The sequence below is a fragment of the Triticum dicoccoides genome, chromosome 2B (genome assembly GCF_002162155.2).
Source record: "Triticum dicoccoides isolate Atlit2015 ecotype Zavitan chromosome 2B, WEW_v2.0, whole genome shotgun sequence".
NCBI lineage: Eukaryota > Viridiplantae > Streptophyta > Magnoliopsida > Poales > Poaceae > Triticum > Triticum dicoccoides.
Window position 1 is genome coordinate 745,821,967 of NC_041383.1, and position 19,381 is coordinate 745,841,347.

General features: G+C 48.9%; 2 protein-coding genes across 6 annotated transcripts; one reads left to right on the forward strand and one right to left on the reverse strand.

The window, feature by feature from the left end:
* Positions 1-912: 912 nt before the first annotated feature.
* LOC119366029 (lipoate-protein ligase A-like) lies at positions 913-5,666 on the forward strand. 2 transcript variants are annotated; one of them, XM_037631688.1, is made up of 5 exons: positions 913-1,540; positions 1,624-1,862; positions 2,712-2,860; positions 3,905-4,085; positions 5,493-5,666. In XM_037631688.1, exons 1-5 carry the CDS (start codon positions 1,356-1,358, stop codon positions 5,615-5,617), a joined length of 879 nt encoding a protein of 292 aa, XP_037487585.1. In that variant the 5' UTR covers positions 913-1,355; the 3' UTR covers positions 5,618-5,666. The 2 variants fall into 2 exon arrangements, with proteins under 2 accessions (XP_037487585.1, XP_037487584.1); XM_037631687.1 differs by lacking the exon at positions 5,493-5,666 and having other exon boundaries at positions 3,905-4,290.
* LOC119366028 (purple acid phosphatase 22-like) lies at positions 5,533-12,605 on the reverse strand. 4 transcript variants are annotated; one of them, XM_037631684.1, is made up of 6 exons: positions 12,111-12,605; positions 11,931-12,018; positions 11,581-11,824; positions 6,221-7,087; positions 6,038-6,126; positions 5,533-5,934 (listed from the first exon to the last, which is right to left on the reverse strand). In XM_037631684.1, exons 1-6 carry the CDS (start codon positions 12,478-12,480, stop codon positions 5,718-5,720), a joined length of 1,875 nt encoding a protein of 624 aa, XP_037487581.1. In that variant the 5' UTR covers positions 12,481-12,605; the 3' UTR covers positions 5,533-5,717. The 4 variants fall into 4 exon arrangements, with proteins under 4 accessions (XP_037487581.1, XP_037487583.1, XP_037487582.1 ...); XM_037631686.1 differs by having other exon boundaries at positions 12,136-12,289; XM_037631685.1 differs by having other exon boundaries at positions 11,581-12,018; positions 12,111-12,335.
* Between the last annotated feature and the right edge of the window lie 6,776 nt (positions 12,606-19,381).

Sequence of the window (19,381 nt, forward strand, 5' to 3'; positions counted from 1 at the left end):
CTCAGGTCCTCTGGGGGTGGATCATTGTGGTCCCGGCATCCGGAAAATCTCTCCTTCCCCATCACCGGTCAGGCAGACTATGAGTCCCACCGGAAACGGGCAGCCCGCAGTGAGAAGGAGAGGATAAGGGCCACCGAGGCCCGTATCGCGGCAGAAATGGCGAAGGCGGAGGCAGCTGATGCAGCGGCGCGGCAACCGCAGAGGAAGAAGCCATCTGCGTCTGCATTGTGAAGAAACGGCAACGGAAGAACCCACACGCCCTTACCCGAGCATAATCGGGCGGTCCGTGCCATTTCCGGACTCCGCGAAGGAGAAGGAGGACAACGGCGGTGAGGACAGCTCTGGCAACGAGCAGATCCGTCTCGATCCCTATTGCGTTTTCGACCAGTACTTCCGCGAAAAGGACGGCAAGGGCGCTGGGAAGGGCAAAGGCAACCTGGATGATCTCCACCATAGCCAAACATGCCAAATTTTGATACTCCGATGGCATGTTTAGTGTAGTGTGATGGAGTAGCCGGACGATGAATGTGCATCGACGTAGTTGCATGAGTTTGTATGGATTTGTGATATAATAACTGAGGTATCCGGATGTGAATTGCATTATTTGAAGCGTGACCGGTCAGTGTCCGCGGACGCGTCCGCGAACGTTTGAGAGGCCGGATTTGCAAAGTCCGGCTGTACATGCTCTAAGATTTTTTTTAGGCGACTCAAAAGAAAAAAAAATGGAAGAGAAGAACTTTTTTTCTTGAGAGATATGGAAGAGAAGAACTGAGGTTTCCGCTCTATGTTGGGCCGTTAATCTCGTATTATCTGGGCCCACGGCCCATTTTCTGAAGGAGAACCCAACGACTTCACAACGTCGACGTAAAAAAAAGTGGGGGATGATCTCCCTATCGACGACGCTCATCTCACCGTCGTTTAACCCTCAAAAAAAAAAAAGATCTCACCGTCGTTTGCCTAGAAAGAGAGTCACCGTCGTCCTCCGCCTTCTCATCGCCGGCCCCTGCCTCCGCCACTCGCCTGCTCCCTGCCGCTAGTCCCGATCTCGCGCCGTCGGCCACCGGTCCGCGTCGTCACTTGTCCCTTCCCTCTTCGTCTTCCATCCCGTGTCTCCCCCAACCCCATACCCCAGCCGCCTCCGCTCAGTCCTCCCCGCACACCAGCCGCAGCCGCCGCCTGCCAACGCCCGGACGAACTACTGGTTGGCAGGTTCCAGTCCAGGTCGTGGGTGACACAGTGACACCTGGGGCCCCGCCGTTCCACTGGACTAGCGATCCGAAGGAGGGGACGAGCGCACACCAGGTGTTCGAGGGAATGCACCTCTGAAACGCCTTTCCCAACGAGCAGCGTCGAGAATGACGTTCGGGTCTGTCATCGAGAGGAACGTGGCGCGGCCACTCATGAGGCTGGTCACCATGCGCGGCGCGCCCATCCTACAGCAGCTCCACCTGGAGGAACGTCTGCTGCGCCGCACCAGCGATAACTGGTGCATTGTCAATGATGGCACGGCTCCTCCCACCATTGTCATGGGTGTCTCTGGGTAACGTCCTCTCGGTGTCTACAGTACTGCCTTCCATTCGCGTGTGGCTAGTGTGATTGTTTATATGGTTTTGGTGCTAACAGGAAGGTCTCTGAGCTCGTCGAGATACGGCCTGTGCTTCAAGATCATGTGCCGGTGGTAAGGCGGTTCAGTGGAGGTGGCACTGTCATTGTTGATCAGGGGACGGTGTTTGTCACCTTCATATGCAACAAGACTGCCGTCGCTGGGTTGCAGCCGTTTCCCCGCGACATCATGTCATGGACAGGCCAGCTGTATGGTAAAGTGTTTCGTGGATTCGGCGAATTTCATCTGCGTGAAAATGGTATGTCAAAGTAGCAGAGTATTTCACCACCGGCCAGTTACTTTTACATTGGAGTTGTTTTGTTTTGATCAGTGAAAACTATATCCTATGTTTTTAAGGCGACGCCTTACCGCCTTAGGGAGGGGGGGCGCTTTGGCGCCTAGGCGACGCCTAGGCGGGCGCTTTGGACGCCTAGGCGCCCAAAGCGGTCGATTTTCCAAAGCGGAGGGGGAGCGCTTCGACGCCTAGGCGTCGCCTAGGCGTCGCCTTAGGGACGCTTTTAAAACATAGACTATATCATTGTTCCTAATCAGGCCTTTGATTGCGCATTTGCACTGACCATTTATATAGTGGTGTACACTCGCTATTCTCGAATTCCTGTACCGATCTTATTTCATCCTTTTTTTTCATCTGTATTTTATTTATTGACTGTATTAAGGTCTCCAAATGTCTCAGGGTTCCCACCGGGCATGTTTTGAATTTTGACCAGTTGCATCACAAATCCAGAATCTGCTAATCTGATCCCTATAGTCTGCAAATTTAGATAGCATAGATTGAAATAAAACCATGGGCTCACATATCACACAACTAGCATTTCTGGTCCCCATTGTAATCTTTGATTCTTGTTCTGAAATGTCACATATAAATGCATTCTGCTCTGTTTATTGCCTTGCAAGCTGCAATGGTTCCTGGAATGATTTAATGCAGACAGTCTATTTGACATATCTCTTTCCAAATTTGAAATTATGTTTGTAAAAAGTTGTTCCTGGATCTGGCATATATATCAAATATTCAGGGATGCCAATTCGCAATGTACATGTGCTGCATATCTTTCCAAGATTACACTCATGTGTGCATTATTTTTCGCAGACTATGCATTCGATCATCGAAAGTTTGGTGGAAATGCTCAGTCCATAACAAAAGATCGTTGGGTACACCACACATCATTCTTATGGGATTATGATGTCAAAAATATGAGTTATCTAAAAAACCCACAACGTGCTCCTGAATATCGGCAGGTACAGTTATCTCTGTTCTATTTTGCTTTGCTTTGAACCAGAAATTTTAACCTTTCTAAACAGAAATATGGGTTAAGAGGCCATAACTCGGGTTAACTATGTCCATACAAGCTTCTATTGTTTGTTATGTTACCAAATTTGACGCTGGCTAGTGTTGGTATGATTCCCCAAAGATAGGGAAACAAGTTGATCTATTTGTAGCGGTCCGGTGGCTATCTTGACTATGATTTCATGTTTCTAAACAACTCATGACGTCAAGATATGTAAATTACTTAACTATCAACTGAATTCTGCTGGAAAAAAAATCTCAGTTTAGAATAGATGCACTCTGCTTAGAATAGACACACTTCATAAAACTTGGTGCAATCCTTGGCACAATTTACCCAGGAGGAGAGTTAACTACCCAGTCTCTTCCAGTTTTGGGAATATCAGTGATAGTTCCACCGAGAGACGGAATAAGAAAGTTTCTGAGCGAGATTACAGTTTATTGTTTATTGATATTGACACCTGTAGGGAGAATCATACGAGGGATTTCATTGTAAGCATTTGCGTGCACATCCTTGAGAGTCATGTAACTGAAAGCACCGAGTTGCGTAGTGCATACTCCCTCCGTACCGAAATACTTGTCTTAGATTTGTCTAGATACGGATGTATCTAAGACAAGTAATTTGGGACCAAGGTAATACTTGTTTACCACCGGTTATTGGCTGCAGTGGTCTGGTACTGCTCAAAATACCATGCAAAGTTTAGTGTCAACAAACAGCATTTCCCCCCATGAATTGGCTTATTGCTGTTGAAACCTTGGCCGACTAGCTTTGATCCCCAAGTCGCACAATGACCGTTGAGTACATCCCAGTCTTTCATAGGCATAATTGCATTGTTATTACTTTTGTGATGATGGACTGATTCTGGGAAAGTTGTGTTGTAATGAAAATAGGTTCTGATTTTATAAAGTTAGGAGCAGTGTCGTTCCCAACAAGCATTACAAGTCTTTGAAGTTCCGTCATGTTGATCTCCAAACTAAAAGCCTTTCATATTTTTCAGGCGAGGGAGCACTCAGATTTCCTGTGCCGCATGAAGGAGTACATGCCATCACGGTCAGTTTTCACTGAAGGGATTACCGCGGCCCTCGGAGACCACTTTACAGTCCAACACACAGAGCTAGAAACAGCGCTCTCTGAAGACCACGATGACTTCATTCCTTCTACGAAGGTGCTATCGCCGCAGGACTTGCAAGACATCATCTCCTCCAAAGAGCCTCCCACATCAGAGAGAATTCAAGGATGGCCACGGTGATGAAGATGACTGCGTGTTTTGTGGCATACGGCAATTTTTATGCCACACGATGTACTCAACTTGGAGTTTAAGCCACACTCACTGCTTTCACTTGATTTTGACAAACCAGTTAGTCAGAAGGTGTAGTTCCAATATTTTTGGCAGCCTTGGTTATGCTGTTGCCTGGTGAAAATCGGTGATAGGATTCGGACGCAGGGGCGGATCCAGCATGGGGCTTGGGTGTACAGATGTACACCCAAAAATTTCTGCAGTTTTTTTTCCCCTATATATAGGCATATATGACAGATACACTATTCTGCGGACCTAATACGCCTATTTCAGCAAGCAGGTAGGCAGCAACAACCCACTGGCTTCGTTCTCTTGCACCTTCAGGCTTCAGACCACTTATGTCCACTAGGGCGCACGCACGCATGAGAGGCTCACCCAGCCAAGCGATTCTTGTCCACTCACCAAACAATTTTCTCAAAAAAATCAAAGAAAAAGAAAAGCCAGCGATTCTTCCTTCTTCCCACAGAGCCACAGAGGCATGAACGAGGCGGCGGTGCTCTCATGACAGTGGCGGAGACAGGGGGCCAGCAAGGGCCTTGCCCCCCCTAACATCAGTCATTTGCTGCTAATTTGATATGATCAGTGACAGAATTAGTCACTATTTGCTACTAAAAAAATCATTTTTCAACAACTTGCCCTTCCCAACTTGTTTTAGCAACACGTGGTCCTCCTTGTACATAATCTGGCTCCGCCACTCCTCGCGACCAAACCCGATGGGCATGGCGAGCCACAGCCGCTGCCACGCGGGGGAGCCACCAGCGCAGGAGCTCCACGCGGATGAGTCGCCTAGTGCCATGCCCGCAGCCACTACTAGGGAGGAGCGATGGCCCAGTACATGATCCAAGCGTCGTAGCATAGAGGGTCACGGCGGTGGCCGCCACAGCCGTAGACGTCGGGGATACCACTGTCCACTGCATATCGTCCCACCTACAGCGTGAGACCTAAGGCAGCCTTGTCACAAACCAAACATCTCCATAGGTCATAGCTCACGCCTAGGGGACATATGCCCCCCCCCCACCCCCCACCACCTAGATCTAGGAAAATATAGCTGCTAGTGAACAATTTGTATTTGTATTGGGGTGAACCAATTAGATAATCTATTAGGGTGAATTTGTTTTTTGAACATCTAATGTTAAATTTCTGGATCCGCCACTGTTCGGACGAGGCTTTTGGAAACATGCTTGTGTTGCAGGCCATTTGGGCTGTCACGAGTTATCGCACATGAGTTATCTTTGGTAAACTGCTTGTGGATCTTCGTACGCGGTCCACATATTATGCACCGTGTGCGATGCTTTACATCATGGCACACAATTTGTTGAACAGAATTGTTTGCCCATGAACACACACGGTTCTTGTATTTCAATCGTGTGCATTATCTCGACTTATCACACACGTGTTTCGAACGAACTGTGAGCATCATTCTGTACTAGTGGGAGTGCTGCCTTATGACCCAATTAAAGAGTTTGATTTCCCGGCGGTCCCAACAGTAGGGTGTGTACTGATCTGCAACATTCTACAACTCCTCGTCGTGACGACTGGTGGCTGCCATGGATAGCTTTGGACTAGCCAAGCTCTCCAGCCAGACCTCGTCGCGGACGGTGGCGTACTCGTCGTCGTTGCGGTGCCACGTCCAGACGGCGCTCGTCTCGTCGACGATCCTCAGCCGGCCGTGCCCAAAGCTCGCCTCCTGGAACACCGACAGGTGCGCCGACTTGTGATCCTCCAGGAACCTTCAGCACAAAAACAAGAATCAAGCTTCAAAATCTAACAAAAGACCAAGGAAATCCGCAGCCGCAACAGTGAGATCGATTGATCGATCGATGCATCGCGTACTTGAGAGCAAGCCCTTCTCTGTTGCCGCCGTCGCCGATGGTTATGTACATCGGGCCCCGGCCGTCGGCCTCGTTGTCGTAGATCCTCGTCTGTTTCATCCATCAGACAGAAAATTAGTTCATTGATGCAGCAAGAATGTAGGAACACCACGAGATGAGATGATGAACGGTAGGGCTGGCTTACGAATCGCTCGTAGGCGTGGACGTGGCCGGAGAAGACGACGTCGACGCGGGCCTCGTAGAGGAGCGCCTCCATGGCGGCGCGCATCGCCTCGCCCTCCCCCTGGTGGGCCTGGTTGGTGTTGTACCACGGCGCGTGCAGCAGCACCAGCAGCCACGGCGTCCTCCGCCGGTCCACGCCGGCGAGGTCCCGCTCCAGCCACGCGCGCTGCTCCGACCCCTCCTCGAACTCGGCGTAGGATCCCAGCATCACCACGTGCGCCGCCCCGCCGGCCACGTCGAACGAGTAGTAGAGGTTGGAGGCGGAGCCGCTCTCCTCGTGCGGCATCCGCCACCGCGCGTTGTAGGCGACGAAGGGCGCGAAGCCCACCACGGGGAGCGCCTCCGCCTCGTGGTTGCCCTCCGTCACCATCCACGGCCGCGCGCTCGCCAGCGGCTGCACCAGCCGCCCGAACGAGTCCCACAGCGGCTGCTGCGTGTCCGCGTACGACAGGTCGCCCGGGAGCAGCAGCATGTCGTAGTCCGCGCCGCCGATGTGCGCCAGCGTCGACGCCGTCCACCGGGTCTGGCCCAGGTCGCCGATCACGACGAGCTCGAGCGGGAGGGACGCCGGAGGGGTCCGGAGGGTGAGCTCGTCGCCGGCCTTGCCGCACCGGTAGTGGTAGGTCGTGCTGGGCGCCAGCGGGCCGATCGTCACGTGGTGGATCGCGCCGGACTCGTAGAAGAAGTATTTGTACGTCACGTGGTCGCCCGTCGCCGACGCGGTGTAGTTGCCCCGGGATTCGCCGTACTCCACCACCGACGGCGTGCTCCGGTCGTCAGTGACCCATGAAATCCTCATCTTGTCCCTTCCCACAGTTGAAATGTGCACCTAAAGGGTACCATGTGAAAATGTAAAATGCCGAGAAAAGTAAACACAGTTACATAAAAGATTTGTATGAACACTCCCTAAAACAAAGAATTGTATGAACGCTAGGATAAAAAAAGGGACTGCTAAATCTCTCTTAAACAAGTCTCAGTCGATGCTATATTTATGGGATCTAAAATGGAGATTTGTGCTAATTTTTCCTTTTAGTTTTTTCTGTTTTTAGGATCTTATGTTATGTCGATGGAGACCTAGCCACACCAAAATAAAAACAGTCTTGCTAAATCTCAGTCGACTAGGACTTTGTTATGTCTCAGTCGACGCTATATTCGTAAGATATTACATTAAGATCCGTGCAAAAAAATTTATTTGGTTTTTTCTTTTTCTTTCTTAAATGTTACTCCCTCCGTCCCAAAATAAGTGACTCAAAAGTGAGTCAACTTTGTACTAAAGTTAGTACAAAGTTGAGTCATTTTTGAGTCACTTATTTTGGGAAGGAGGGAGTATGTCACTAGACTTGGTTAAGTCTCAATCGACTGAGACCTAACCACAACCAAATAAAAATCTATGACGCAAGGGCAAGTCTAGGAAAATATTGAGGTGTAAGCAGTATTTTGCTATTGGAACTCACGCTTCAGGACCAGGAGTACGAATGCATACTACTTCCTCCGTCCCAAAATTCTTGTCTTAGATTTGTCTAGATACCGATGTACCTAATACTAAAATGTGACTTGATGCATCCGTATTTAGACAAATCTAAGATAAAAATTTTGGGATGGAGGGAGTACATGTTTTGTAAAGTCATGTGACAAAGTATGTTTTGATGTCTCCTAAAATGCGTGTTGCCTTCCATTTCAATTTTGTCTCGATTACAGTCATCGATCCACTCCCCAGCCGATAGACAGGCCCGTCGACAAGGCTCTGCGAACGGTGCGATCGCACAGGGCCCCCGAAATCATGGGGCCCCCGATCGGGGAATACCAACATCAGCCTGTAAAAAAAATAGTTGAAACCACCCCGGTTCATCAGCCTGATCTGATGCGAAAAATCAGGCTGATCTGATACGAGTCGTCGTAGGTCCTGCGCCCCGAGAAATCGGTAACCCGCCGCCTTCCCTCGAACTTCCCCCTCTGTCTCGATCGTGCGCCACCTCCTCTCCTCCCCCAAGAGTGCCTCACGTCCGGACTCCCCTCCTCCCCACGGGAATGGCGGATGGCAGTGGACCAACGTTGAAGGCAGATCGATCCTGGCCATGGCGGCATGGCTTTGTGATCCCCCAGTTTCCTCACTTCTCCGTACGTAAGCTCTGAAGCTTCTTCTCATATTTCCTTCTCCTAAATTATCTTCTATTTTACATCTATGATTTGGGTTTCAGGCAATTGTTTCACCAATAATAATAGCGAGTTAGCAATAGTAGTAGCCGTTTTCACCTTCAATATCTTTTTCTATTGCGCTTCATCCGATGCTTTGGCATTTAGCTAGTCCGCCCTCCTTTTATTCCCCACTCCTGCATCAATTTTCCATAGAGAATATTTTTCCTTAAATTATGTATCTCCTTCTGTCCAGATAGGCTGGCAGGGCGTGGTGAGTGAGCTTTGATTTCTCTCTTCAGGCTGCGGGTTGGGAGGCACAATGGAGTGGATGAGGCTCCTCTGACGTACTGCAGCGCGCAGTTGGGCCACTGACATGTGGGCTTGAAAGCAAGTTGGCCCACCTGTCAGTGACCCAACTGCGCCCTGCAGTACGTCAGGGGAGCCGAGTCCCAATGGAGTACACAGCAGCTTCGCGGGAGTGTGTGCAGCTCAGCTCATGATGGCAGGGTGAGGTGAGTGAGTTTTGTGCCTTTTGAAGTGCTTAGTTTGATGAAATATCACGGGGTACCAAATTTATATTTTCTTTTTCAATTAGTTGATTTCACTTAAAACTCCTACCTCGAGCACACCTGGATTTTGCGACCCATACTTTTAGATTTTTAGCACTGGTATTATATACATGAATAAATTTTACATGAAATTAGAGAGCATGATTTACTTATGTTAGTTTGTTAGCATACGCAAATTTCAAAATTTGGGGCCTCATTTTGCGTTTCGCACCGGGCCCCCTATTTCCTGGAGACGGCCCTGCCGATAGACACCGGGAGAATATCTAGTACTACCTCCGTCTTGGTTTATTGGTCTTTTTTTAATTTGTGTCAAATTTTGACTTAAGATATAACTAACAAAATATAATGTATGTCAACAAAAATTATATCATTTGATTTGTAATTCATCATTGTTTTAAGTTATATAATTTTTGATGACATGCATAAACATTTTGTTAGTTAAATCTATGGTCAAAATTTGGCACAAAATACAATGGGGCCAATAAACCAGGACGGAGGTAGTACTATTGAATGCCTAGGTGCTACCGTGATACAGGCTCCTGGGTCAGTCAAACAACCACCGCGGGCAACTTTTGTACTCCCATCGGTTCTTTTTACTCTGCATATAAGATTTCTCTAGAGTTGCTAAAAAAAAGATTTCTCTAGAGTCAAACTTGGTAAAGTTTGACCAAATTTATATTAAAAAATATCAACATCTACAAGAACTAAGTTATACAATATGAAAATTAATTTCATAATGCATCTAATGATAATGCTTTTGTATTGTGAATGTTAATATTTTTTCTATAAAGTTGGTCAAACTTTACAAAGTTTAACTTAGGACAAATTTTGTATACAAAGTAAAAAAAGAAATGGAGGGAGTAACTCAATATGTATCTATAGATGAATTGTGCTATTTTGTAATGCCATCTTCTTCCAGAGGAATGAACTCCATGACAAAACTTCGCCCATGCACGGATTGACAACCAGGGGAGCAACAATGAACTCCAAAAACGGTCCTGAGGCTACTCATAATGGGAGTATAAAAGAACGTATTATTTGTGTCAACTAGGCAATTTTGATGAGACGGCATACAGTTACATGTATATATAGAGAGAGAGTCGAGTATCATAACAAGTGCTAATAATATTAGTGAAAATATAGCGTGTTATAGCAAAATAACATCGGCCTTAAAGTTCGCTACTAGCATGCTGTAGCACATCATGACGAGCTATTATTGAGACATTGTATGCTCATTGTTCCTCATGCTACATCGTGCTATGTATAACGCTGATGGAAGTGGATCCTCTAACATTAAGGAGAAAAGTCACCTAACCTATAGTGCAATCTAGTGCAAAACAAAGAAGGAAAGTCAGGGGCACTGTAGCCAATATTGTATTTAGCTACTGTAACAAGTTATGTGTGCGGTTACTGTTCATGTAAATAAGTTTAAAATTAATTTTATTACATCATAATTTTGTTTGTATGTAATTTTTGTAAATGTATACAATAAATTTGTAATTTGCAAATTAAATCAAGTCATTCTAGCCTTAATCATATGGATGCGAAGGAGGAAAGTTAGGGAATTGTAACTTAGATGACTTCTCTTCTTTATGTTAGAGGATCCACTTCCAACGCTGATATGTGTGATGAATGACAATAGATAAGACATCTAAGATATTATACTATACTCTAGTGCTTTCCACTGTGAGCAACCTGATGATGCTATTGGGTGTGGTAGTGGGGTGTGGTTTGGCCGATTTAGACGTCCTAGCACTCTAGCAGCTGAAAGAGATTTGGCCGATTTAGACGGCTTGGCGCTGTTTAAATATAAGAGTACTTGGCAGCTTCGGACCCCAGACCACTTGCGCAGCAGTCGGCAAGCTCAGCCCATGCCGACCAAAACAACACGGACCATTTGTTTATACTTGTACCCAAAAGCATTTCGGTCCTGTCCTGCCCAAGATATCAAGACAAATTTTATTTAACGTTGAATTTTTCTTTGTGCCTACTTTTAGATCCACACGTCCTAAATTATACTCCATCCGTTCCTAAATATAAGTCTTTGTAGAAATTTCACTAGATGGACTATATACGAAGCAAAATGAATGAATCTAAACTTAAAAGGCATCTGTATGCATCCATATGCGGTTTATAGTGAAATCTATACAAAGACTTACATTTAGAAACAGAAGGAGTATTTCTTTACCATCTACTTTTCTCACACAGTTTTTGAGCTAAATTGTAGACTGCGGTTGGATGACATCCGTCGTCAGCGGACTTGTAGCAAATCAATCTGAGGTTAAAGCTACCCCTTAAGCATCTTGTACAGGCATCAAGAACTAAGGGTAGCTGAAATTAACCTCAGTTCGAGTTGCTCCAAGCAATGTCATTGTTATCCATTGTCTGGGGATTATCTGTCTACATTTTCCGCAAAGAAAAGGATTATCTTTCTATATATAAACAAAAAAAACAGAGGATTGGGGATAAAACAGAGTTGACCAAGGCAGAACGCTCCTGCCACCAAATTTTTGTGAAGAATTATGGTTTGAAAAATTCCCATAAATCAGCTGCCAGCATACTAATGCCAAGTTCTTGCACACTCTTGAGAGCTGTTCAGAGTAAAATTCCCCCGTACCTGCTGAGGATGAGCCGCCGGCTTGTCGTGGGCCGTCAGCACAAGCGGGCTCGGCGGCTGCCGGACATACTCATCGGCGCGCGCGCAGAGGAACATGAGCGACGCGAGCCCCTGCATGAGCACCCTCCACGAGTTGGCCATGGCCCCCGCGAAGAAGCTCCCGCGCCCGAGCGCCGCCCGGTCCATGCCCCGCAGGCACCGCTCGTTCGCCGCCGCGAAGAGGACCCTGGCCACGCCGAGGACGCTGCCGGCGGCGGCGTGGTATAAAACGCGGATGAGCGCCACGGCTACGCGGAATGCCACGCACGTGAAGAGCAGCGCGCGGAGCAGAAAGGCGGTCGGCTTCTTACGCGTGTCGCCGCGAAGCCAGGAGGAGCTCGTCCCCTCCGTCGACATGGCCGTCGCCATCGCCGACCTTGGCTTTAAGAAGCACGAGACCTGGTAGGGTGTCATCGCACGCCATTATGTTAATAATAGTATTATGAGACGAAGACTTGTTGGTGGGCATATGTTGTGGGCCTCGTAGGTACCGGGTGGGAGTCTACCCGGAGGTACCTGACATATGCCGTCGGCAGCTGCGACGGCTGCGGCCACCGGAGAGGAGGCTCGCGCTGGCGGTGGCGGTGGCGGTGGCGATGGCGGTGTGGTGGAGGGGGAGGGAGGGAGGAGATAGGTAGGTTGGGGCTGGCATTGCTGCAGATTTCCTTTTTCTTTTTCTGCGTTCCTATTGATTTCTGCATTCGTTTGAGCCTCCGTCGCAGCAAGCGTCGCTGTTTGGATGGGAGCTGAAAGCAACAGGAGGTTGATGACTCGATGGGGACAGGAGGATATTACTAGATGCGGTTTGGGAGGCTGAAACCATGGATGTGAGGTGGCAAGCAATCTAGTCACTTGATCCATTTTACGACTTTGATCGAAGGAGTTTGGAGAATTGCAATGGTTAGTTTTATTTTCTAGGTTTCGAGATCATCAACCTCCACAAATCGAGGAACATCGTCGTCCAAACCAAGACATTGAAACTAAAAAGACAAGTGAAAGACTTTTCATGCGAAGGAAGAAAGGGGAGAGGGATCTACAGGCAAGCCTATGAGCATCTTCAATAGAGGTTGTAGATGTAGAAATAACTTAATCACGAAGCCAAAAAATGGTGCTTCAAGAGTTGATGTAAATGCAAAACAATTTACTCGAGTTTTCTCCATGATGTAAAATAGGTCACCAAGTGCTGCAAATTTGCATCACTTGGGCCGCTTGAGCAAAACACGTGCATCCACAACTGCCGCGCGGAACATTCGCACCGTGCGCCCGCTTCTCCATCCGATCACAACCACCGGCGATTTCGGCCAACAAGGCTACAGCTACCACTTGTGTGTCCTCCCTCAAGTTCGTCGCGAGCCCATTGCCTCACCCCGTCATCCTGGACGGCCTCCGGAGGTCACGCCGCCGTGCCCATTTTTTGGATCCGTCGCCGCATAGAGTTTCGGCCAATTCGGTTGTTGGCCAGAGCGTTGACACCCGTGACGGCTCCTAGTGCTCATGGTTGTCGTCCGACGTAGGTCTTCTGGCCGCCGGAGTTACCACGGGTAGGTGCACCCCCGTCGCGTCCGAGCCCTTCGGTCGTTGTTGCCTGTGCCGCTTCGCCGACATTTTTGGGCAGCCCCCTACCCGGCGCGGCTCCCATCTTCGAATATTGATGATGATTTGGTTGAGATAATTTATTTTGAGATTATTTATGATTTTAAGATGATTTGAGATTTATATGAGATGATTTTGATGTTATTTGGTTCAAATATGCATGAAATTGTGGAGCGGTTGTTGTGTGGCTGTCCTATTTTATACATCACCTATTAAAGCTCTAGTATCATATTTTACATCCTCTGTTGAAGTTGAAGGTTTTTTATGATATAAAAAAATATTTATTAGTGACGGAAATTTTACTTGAAGCATAATGTGGTGAGGTGGGCAATGCTCAAAGATCACATGAGCAAGATCCGATAACATACGATACTCCCTCCGTCCAGAAATACTTGTCTGGAAAATGAATGTATCTAGACGTATTTTAGTTCTAGATATATCCATTTTGATCCATTTCTACCGCACGAGTAACAATCATTGATAATACGTGCCTCAAAACTGTAGAAAGACAGCGTGAAACTCCTCTTGTGTCACCTTCCTTGTCGGCAAGAAAATGAAAGAGTTAACCTCGGCTAATTATACTAGGCCATTGGATTACTTGCGAAAGTCATATTCTGATAAAATTCTTGTTTTAGATTTGTCTAGATATAGATGCATCTAGTCATGTTTTAGTGTTAGATACGAATGTATCCACACAAATCTAAGACAATTTTTTTTTGATACGACGGTAATACTAAACAAATAAAAAAAATCTGTTTTTTCTTGGTAAACTTTGAAAATGTTTTGTATGCTTGCAAAATTCCAGCGCGAAACGACATTCATGAAAAGCGTGGTAAAATAACAAATTTGATGCTTCAAAATGATTGTAAAAATTTACGAAAAAGAAATTCAGTTTCGATTTTTTTTCATTTTTACTGTTCATTAGATGCATTTGAGCTCGGGAGCGGATACCGATACTCCATGTCCGTTTACTTGGGCCCACTGTCCATTGTTGAAAGGAGAAGTGAGCGACTCCGCCGTCGGCATTTGGCGGACTCGGAGTGAGGGGCAAGGTCTCAACGACGCAATTCATCGTCGTCCTCCGCCTCCTGCCCGGCGCCACTCGCCTGCGCCGCTGCCCTCAGACCTCAGTCCCGTTGTCCCTCATTCCCTCGCCCTTCGCAGATATCTGGTGGATGTGACATATGCCACTCAGGTGGCGATGCACGCACATCGGGTGTTTGAAGAAATGCGTCTCTGAAGCGTTTTAATCCTTTCTCTGGCCTCAACGAGAGACGACACAATGTCAAGAATGACCTTTGGGTCTGTCGTCCAGAGGAGCGTGGAGCGACCACTCATGAGACTGGTCACCATGGGCGCTGCGCCGTCCTGCAGTAGCTCCACCTGGAGGAAACGCTACTGCGCCGCAAATGCCGCATCGTCAACAATGGCACGGCTCCGCCCACCATTGTCCTAAGTGTCTCTGGGTAATATCCTCGTGGTGTCTCCAGTGTGTTGCCTTTGTCCCTGCATACCTAGTGTGGATGTTCATATGATTTTCATGCCAACAGGAAGGTCTGTGAGCAGTGGCGGAGCTTGAATGCAATGTCAGGGGGGCTAGAAGCAAAGTATACATGTTAATAGGGACTAATGAGAATACTTTGTTCTAATTATGCCTTCCTAAAAAAATTTCCTTCAGGAATTTGTGTTGGGCTGTCATTGAGATGCAACCTGTTCTTCGAGATATGTGCCAGTGGTAAGGCGGTTCAGAGCAGATGGCACTGTCATTGTTGATCAAGGGACGGACAGTGTTCGTCACCTCCATATGCACCAAGACTGCTGTCTCTGGATTGCAGCCGTTTCCTCGCGACATCATGTCATGGACAGGGCGGCTGCATGGTAACGTGTTCCGTGGATTCGGCGAATTTCATCTGCTTGAAAATGGTATGTCCAAATAGCAGAGTATTTCATCACTTGCCAGTTGAATTTTACAATGGAGTTGTTTTATTCTAATCGATGAAAAATTATCATTATTCCTAATCAGGCCTTTGATTATGTATAAGCGTCGACCATTTATATAGCGATGTGCACTCACTATTCTTGAATTCCTGTACCGAACTTACTCGATCATTCATCCCTTTTTTCCTCTATATTTTGTTTTATTGACTGTATTAAGGTCCCGAAATGTCTCAGGGTTTCCCAGCGGGCATGTTTTGAATTTTGACGAGCTGCATCCCAGATCTGGAATCTACTAAACTGATCCCTGTAGTCTGCAACTTTACATAGCATTGATTAAAAAAATTCCATGGAATCACATATCACATTTTATTTTAAAAAGAGGGTTCTCCATCTGATTTCATTTACCAGAAAGCACCAATTCTTTACAACTACTAAACAGAAAACAAAAGACAGCAGATGCCCAAGGAAGATAAAAAGCAATGTTTACTAATACAGTCAACCAACTAACAAGCCACAGAAAGAGTGAAAAGCAAAGTACATTTTTAACCAGCCATGTCATCGAGCACAGCCATCTAAGACCGCAAATAACCAAAAGGAGCTGCTCCAGCAGGGTCTTCGCGCATGTTGACTTTCTTCAAATCTTCACCCTATCCGGAGCACACCAAAACGCCAGTCTTGAACTGCACGAAAGACTTCATTTGCTCTCTGCCTTAGCATTCCTACCACCCACTTCAGCTTTCTTTGATTTTCCTGCTTTTTCTGCAAAATAGTTCAATTATTTAGCCATCTGGCAACCATGTAGCTGAAAGCACTGAGTTGAGTAGTTCATACTTGTTTACCACCACCTTTTGGCAGCAGGTCTGGCATTGCTTCAAACACCATGCAAAATTTAGTGCCAGCAAACAGCATTTCCCCCCAGGAATCGGCTTATTTCTGTCGAAACCCTGGCCGACTAGGTTTTATCCCCAAGTGGCAGAATGACCGTTGAGTACGTCCCAGTCTTTCATATGTATAATGGCATTGTTATTACTTTGGTGATGAAGGGCTGATTCTGGGAAATTTCTGTTCTAATGAAAATACGTGTTGAGAAACTGGGTCACTCGTTCAGCAATGGCCATCTCCAAACTAAATGCCTTCCTTAATTTTCAGGCAAGGAACCACACAGATTTTTTGTACCGCGTGAACGAGCATCACAATCAATTTTCGCCGAGGGGCTCGAGGATGGCCACGGTGATGGAGATAACTGCTTGTTTTGTGACATATGGCAATTTTTATGCCCCATGATGAACTCGGCTTAGAGTTTAGGCCACACTCAGTGCTGTCACGTGATTTAGACTGATCAATCAATCAGAAGTTGTAATTCCGATATTTTTGGCAGCCTTGATTAGGCCGTTGCCTGGTAAAATTTGGTGATTGGGAACATGCTTGGTTGGCAGGCCTGAAGCTGTGGCACAGCTCACCTACAGGTTTATTGCAAACTTACTACTCCCTCTGATCCGAATTAATTGCCGCGGCTCTATACAATGCCGAATCAATATTGTATGAAGGTAGCGTCAATTAGTTCGGATCGGAAGGAGTATTTTTCTTTCTTTCTAAAACACATTACGTGGATGGGTCCATTACCGGAAGGAAAAGTGAAGATTGTGAAGAAATATACGTACCCTCTAGTGCCGCATCCGAATCAGCAGAGTGACCTCATCCTCTGCCGACCCAGACATTGTTGACTATCAGGATCCGAAAGATGCATGGATTTCATCGACGTTTGGTCGTCGTGTTCACGGCCGGATCCACGGTCACAGTCCTTTGTCACTCTCGTGGCGTCATGGCTCCTCCCATTCTCAACTCCAAGCATGTTCGTCAGCCGGTACGCCGTACGCGCGCGCTTCTTTTTTCGTCGCCCGCTAACTGCCGCCCCGGCCGGCCGGGCGGCCTCCCCTCCGAGTCCGACGGGAAAGTCACATCGCCCAGCATGCGGCGTGATGCCAACTGCCCCGTCGTCCGCCCGTGCATGCAGGGATTGGACGGTGACTTCACATCCCCTGCTTGACTGACTGACTCACAGACACATAGGTCCTCCTCGATCTCTTGCTCTCGTGGCCGTGTGTGGTATCCGGAATCTACACCGCTCGAGGTACGTACAAGACTGCGACGGGCTCGTCGAGCATCTAGCCCATCTAATCAACGGGTTTATCGCACTTGTGATCCTACGCTTGCTAGCTCCAACATTTTGTTTATTCGAAAAAGATACAAATCTATGATACAAGTTCATCAGATGTACTCTTTTGTGTCAAAAAAACATCCTATATTAAGTTACAGAGAAAGTATAAAGCGTCTCAAATATAATAAAAATTACATCGAGACCTTTATACGACCGAACGACCATTACCGTTGCCAGAACGAGCACATGAGCCGGCTTGACGTTGCAGATGACAACCGGAGAGTAGTTGTGCACGTACCCTAAGGACCAATGACCTATAGCCGTAGTCGTCTTTGTACCCTTGCATAAATATGAAGCAACTGGCAGTAAATCTCGTCGTCACGCATGCACGACTAGAAACCCTAACCTCGCCGCCCCAAGTAGACGACAAGAATCTATGCCGGAGCTTCATCGACCACATTCAGATGGACAAACTCAAGGAGGATCAAAGCCCTACAGACAAACTCGACGACGAAGCGCCACCATCCGCCCGAGCCCGCACCTGCCCGGACTAAAGAAAACACGACCTAAACTACTTGCCGAAGTGAAGGCACCATGATTTCCCGCCAGTCACCGGCCGCCAAGCTGCAGACAAGAGGAGACGAATTTACAGGCTTGCCGGCGAAGCCTAGAGAGGAGAATTTGCCCTAGCCACCGAGGAAAGGCTAGCACCAACATACCAGACATAAGAGCATCTCCGGTTGCACCCCAACAGGCGCCCCTCAGGCGTTTTTTGACGTCGGCGGCCGAAAATCGACCCAGCCGCGCCCCCAGGAGCCCGTTTTTCACCGGATTGGGCCGAAACTGGCGCCGGCGGACCCAGGCCGAACCCGGCGCGCTGGGGGGCGCCTGGGGGCGCCGGGACGCATTTTTGGCGCGAAAGGGGATGGGTCCGCCGAGTCAGCGAGACGCCGCTTCGTCGTTCTCATCGCCTCGGTTCCCGCAGGAATCAATGCCAAGGCTATCGCGCTGCCGCCGGTCAGCCTCCATTGATGCGTCACGGGCGCCGCAGTGAAGGCGCCACCGACGCGCGTCCCGCCCGCTCCCGCCATGTGTCACCCGGCATGTAGGCTCTCGCCGCCCCGCTGCGGCTATAAAAGCCGACCTCCCCGCCGGGCAGCCACACATCGTCTCGCATCGCCACACAAAGCAACACACTACCCCCCCTCACGCCGACGAGCAATGGTTGAGAGGTACCCAGGCGACAGCGCAGCGGCGAACGGCTTCGGTCGCCGCCATCTCCTAGACCCGGAGGCGCGCCTCCTCTACGAGGCTGAATATCCGGCGCCCCCGGACATGCATGTGTCGGGGTCGTGGAAATTGAGCGCCGGCGGCGTCCCGGTGCCACCGGTGCCCGAAGGGGCTGCACGGCGGGCCGAGATCGCCTGCATCCGCTCGTCGCTGACGGAGGCGCAGCGGAACGAGCCGAGGTACACCGCCGACAGCCACACGTTGTGGACGATGTACTTCGAGCGCCGCCGTGAAGAGCAGATCACCTCCGCCAACGACATCATCCCCCGCGGACGCCACAACGCTGACGGGCGGCGCGAGTGGTGGGGCGTGCCCGGCCGCACCCTCGTGGCTGTCCTCGACCACATCGAGACCGGCAACACGCCGCGCCTCGAGTACCCACCGCAGCCGTCCTTCTCTAACCGCCGTGGCAGCTCCTGGACGCCGTGGCGAATGGAGCCGGGGCGTCCTCCTCGTCGGGCTCCGGCTCACTCTCCTCGGGCTCGCCGGCGCTCCGCCCCGTCAAGCCGGAGCCGGAAGAGACGCCGCTCCGACGCCGCACCCGCAGCGGCGCCCTCGTCATCAACGAGGGCGCCAGCCCCTCCCCACGCTCCCTCCGCCTGGTCCGGCCGAAGCCCGAGCCGGGGCTGCTCCCCGTGAAGCCGGAGCACGCGTCCATGGTGGCCCCCGACGACGAGGCCTTCCTCAAGTGTTCGAGGGAGGAGTACGTCCGTGAGGAGGTGCTCCGCCAGTGCCGGGCGTACAAGGAGCTCCAGGCCCGGCGCCGTGGACCCGAGGAGAGGG

What these genes read in the sequence shown, in the direction of transcription:
- LOC119366028 (XM_037631684.1), bottom strand. Translation starts at nt 12,480, where the DNA reads ATGGATCAAGTGACTAGATTGCTTGCCACCTCACATCCATGGTTTCAG. An exon ending in TCCGGGTAGACTCCCACCCG is followed by an intron (nt 12,019 to 12,110) that starts GTACCTACGAGG and finishes ACACCCTACCAG; the next exon opens with GTCTCGTGCTTCTTAAAGCC. An exon ending in CGGCGGCTCATCCTCAGCAG is followed by an intron (nt 7,088 to 11,580) that starts GTACGGGGGAAT and finishes GGTACCCTTTAG; the next exon opens with GTGCACATTTCAACTGTGGG.
- LOC119366029 (XM_037631688.1), top strand. Translation starts at nt 1,356, where the DNA reads ATGACGTTCGGGTCTGTCATCGAGAGGAACGTGGCGCGGCCACTCATG. An exon ending in ATTGTCATGGGTGTCTCTGG is followed by an intron (nt 1,541 to 1,623) that starts GTAACGTCCTCT and finishes TGGTGCTAACAG; the next exon opens with GAAGGTCTCTGAGCTCGTCG. An exon ending in TACGAAGGTGCTATCGCCGC is followed by an intron (nt 4,086 to 5,492) that starts AGGACTTGCAAG and finishes GCACCGTGTGCG; the next exon opens with ATGCTTTACATCATGGCACA.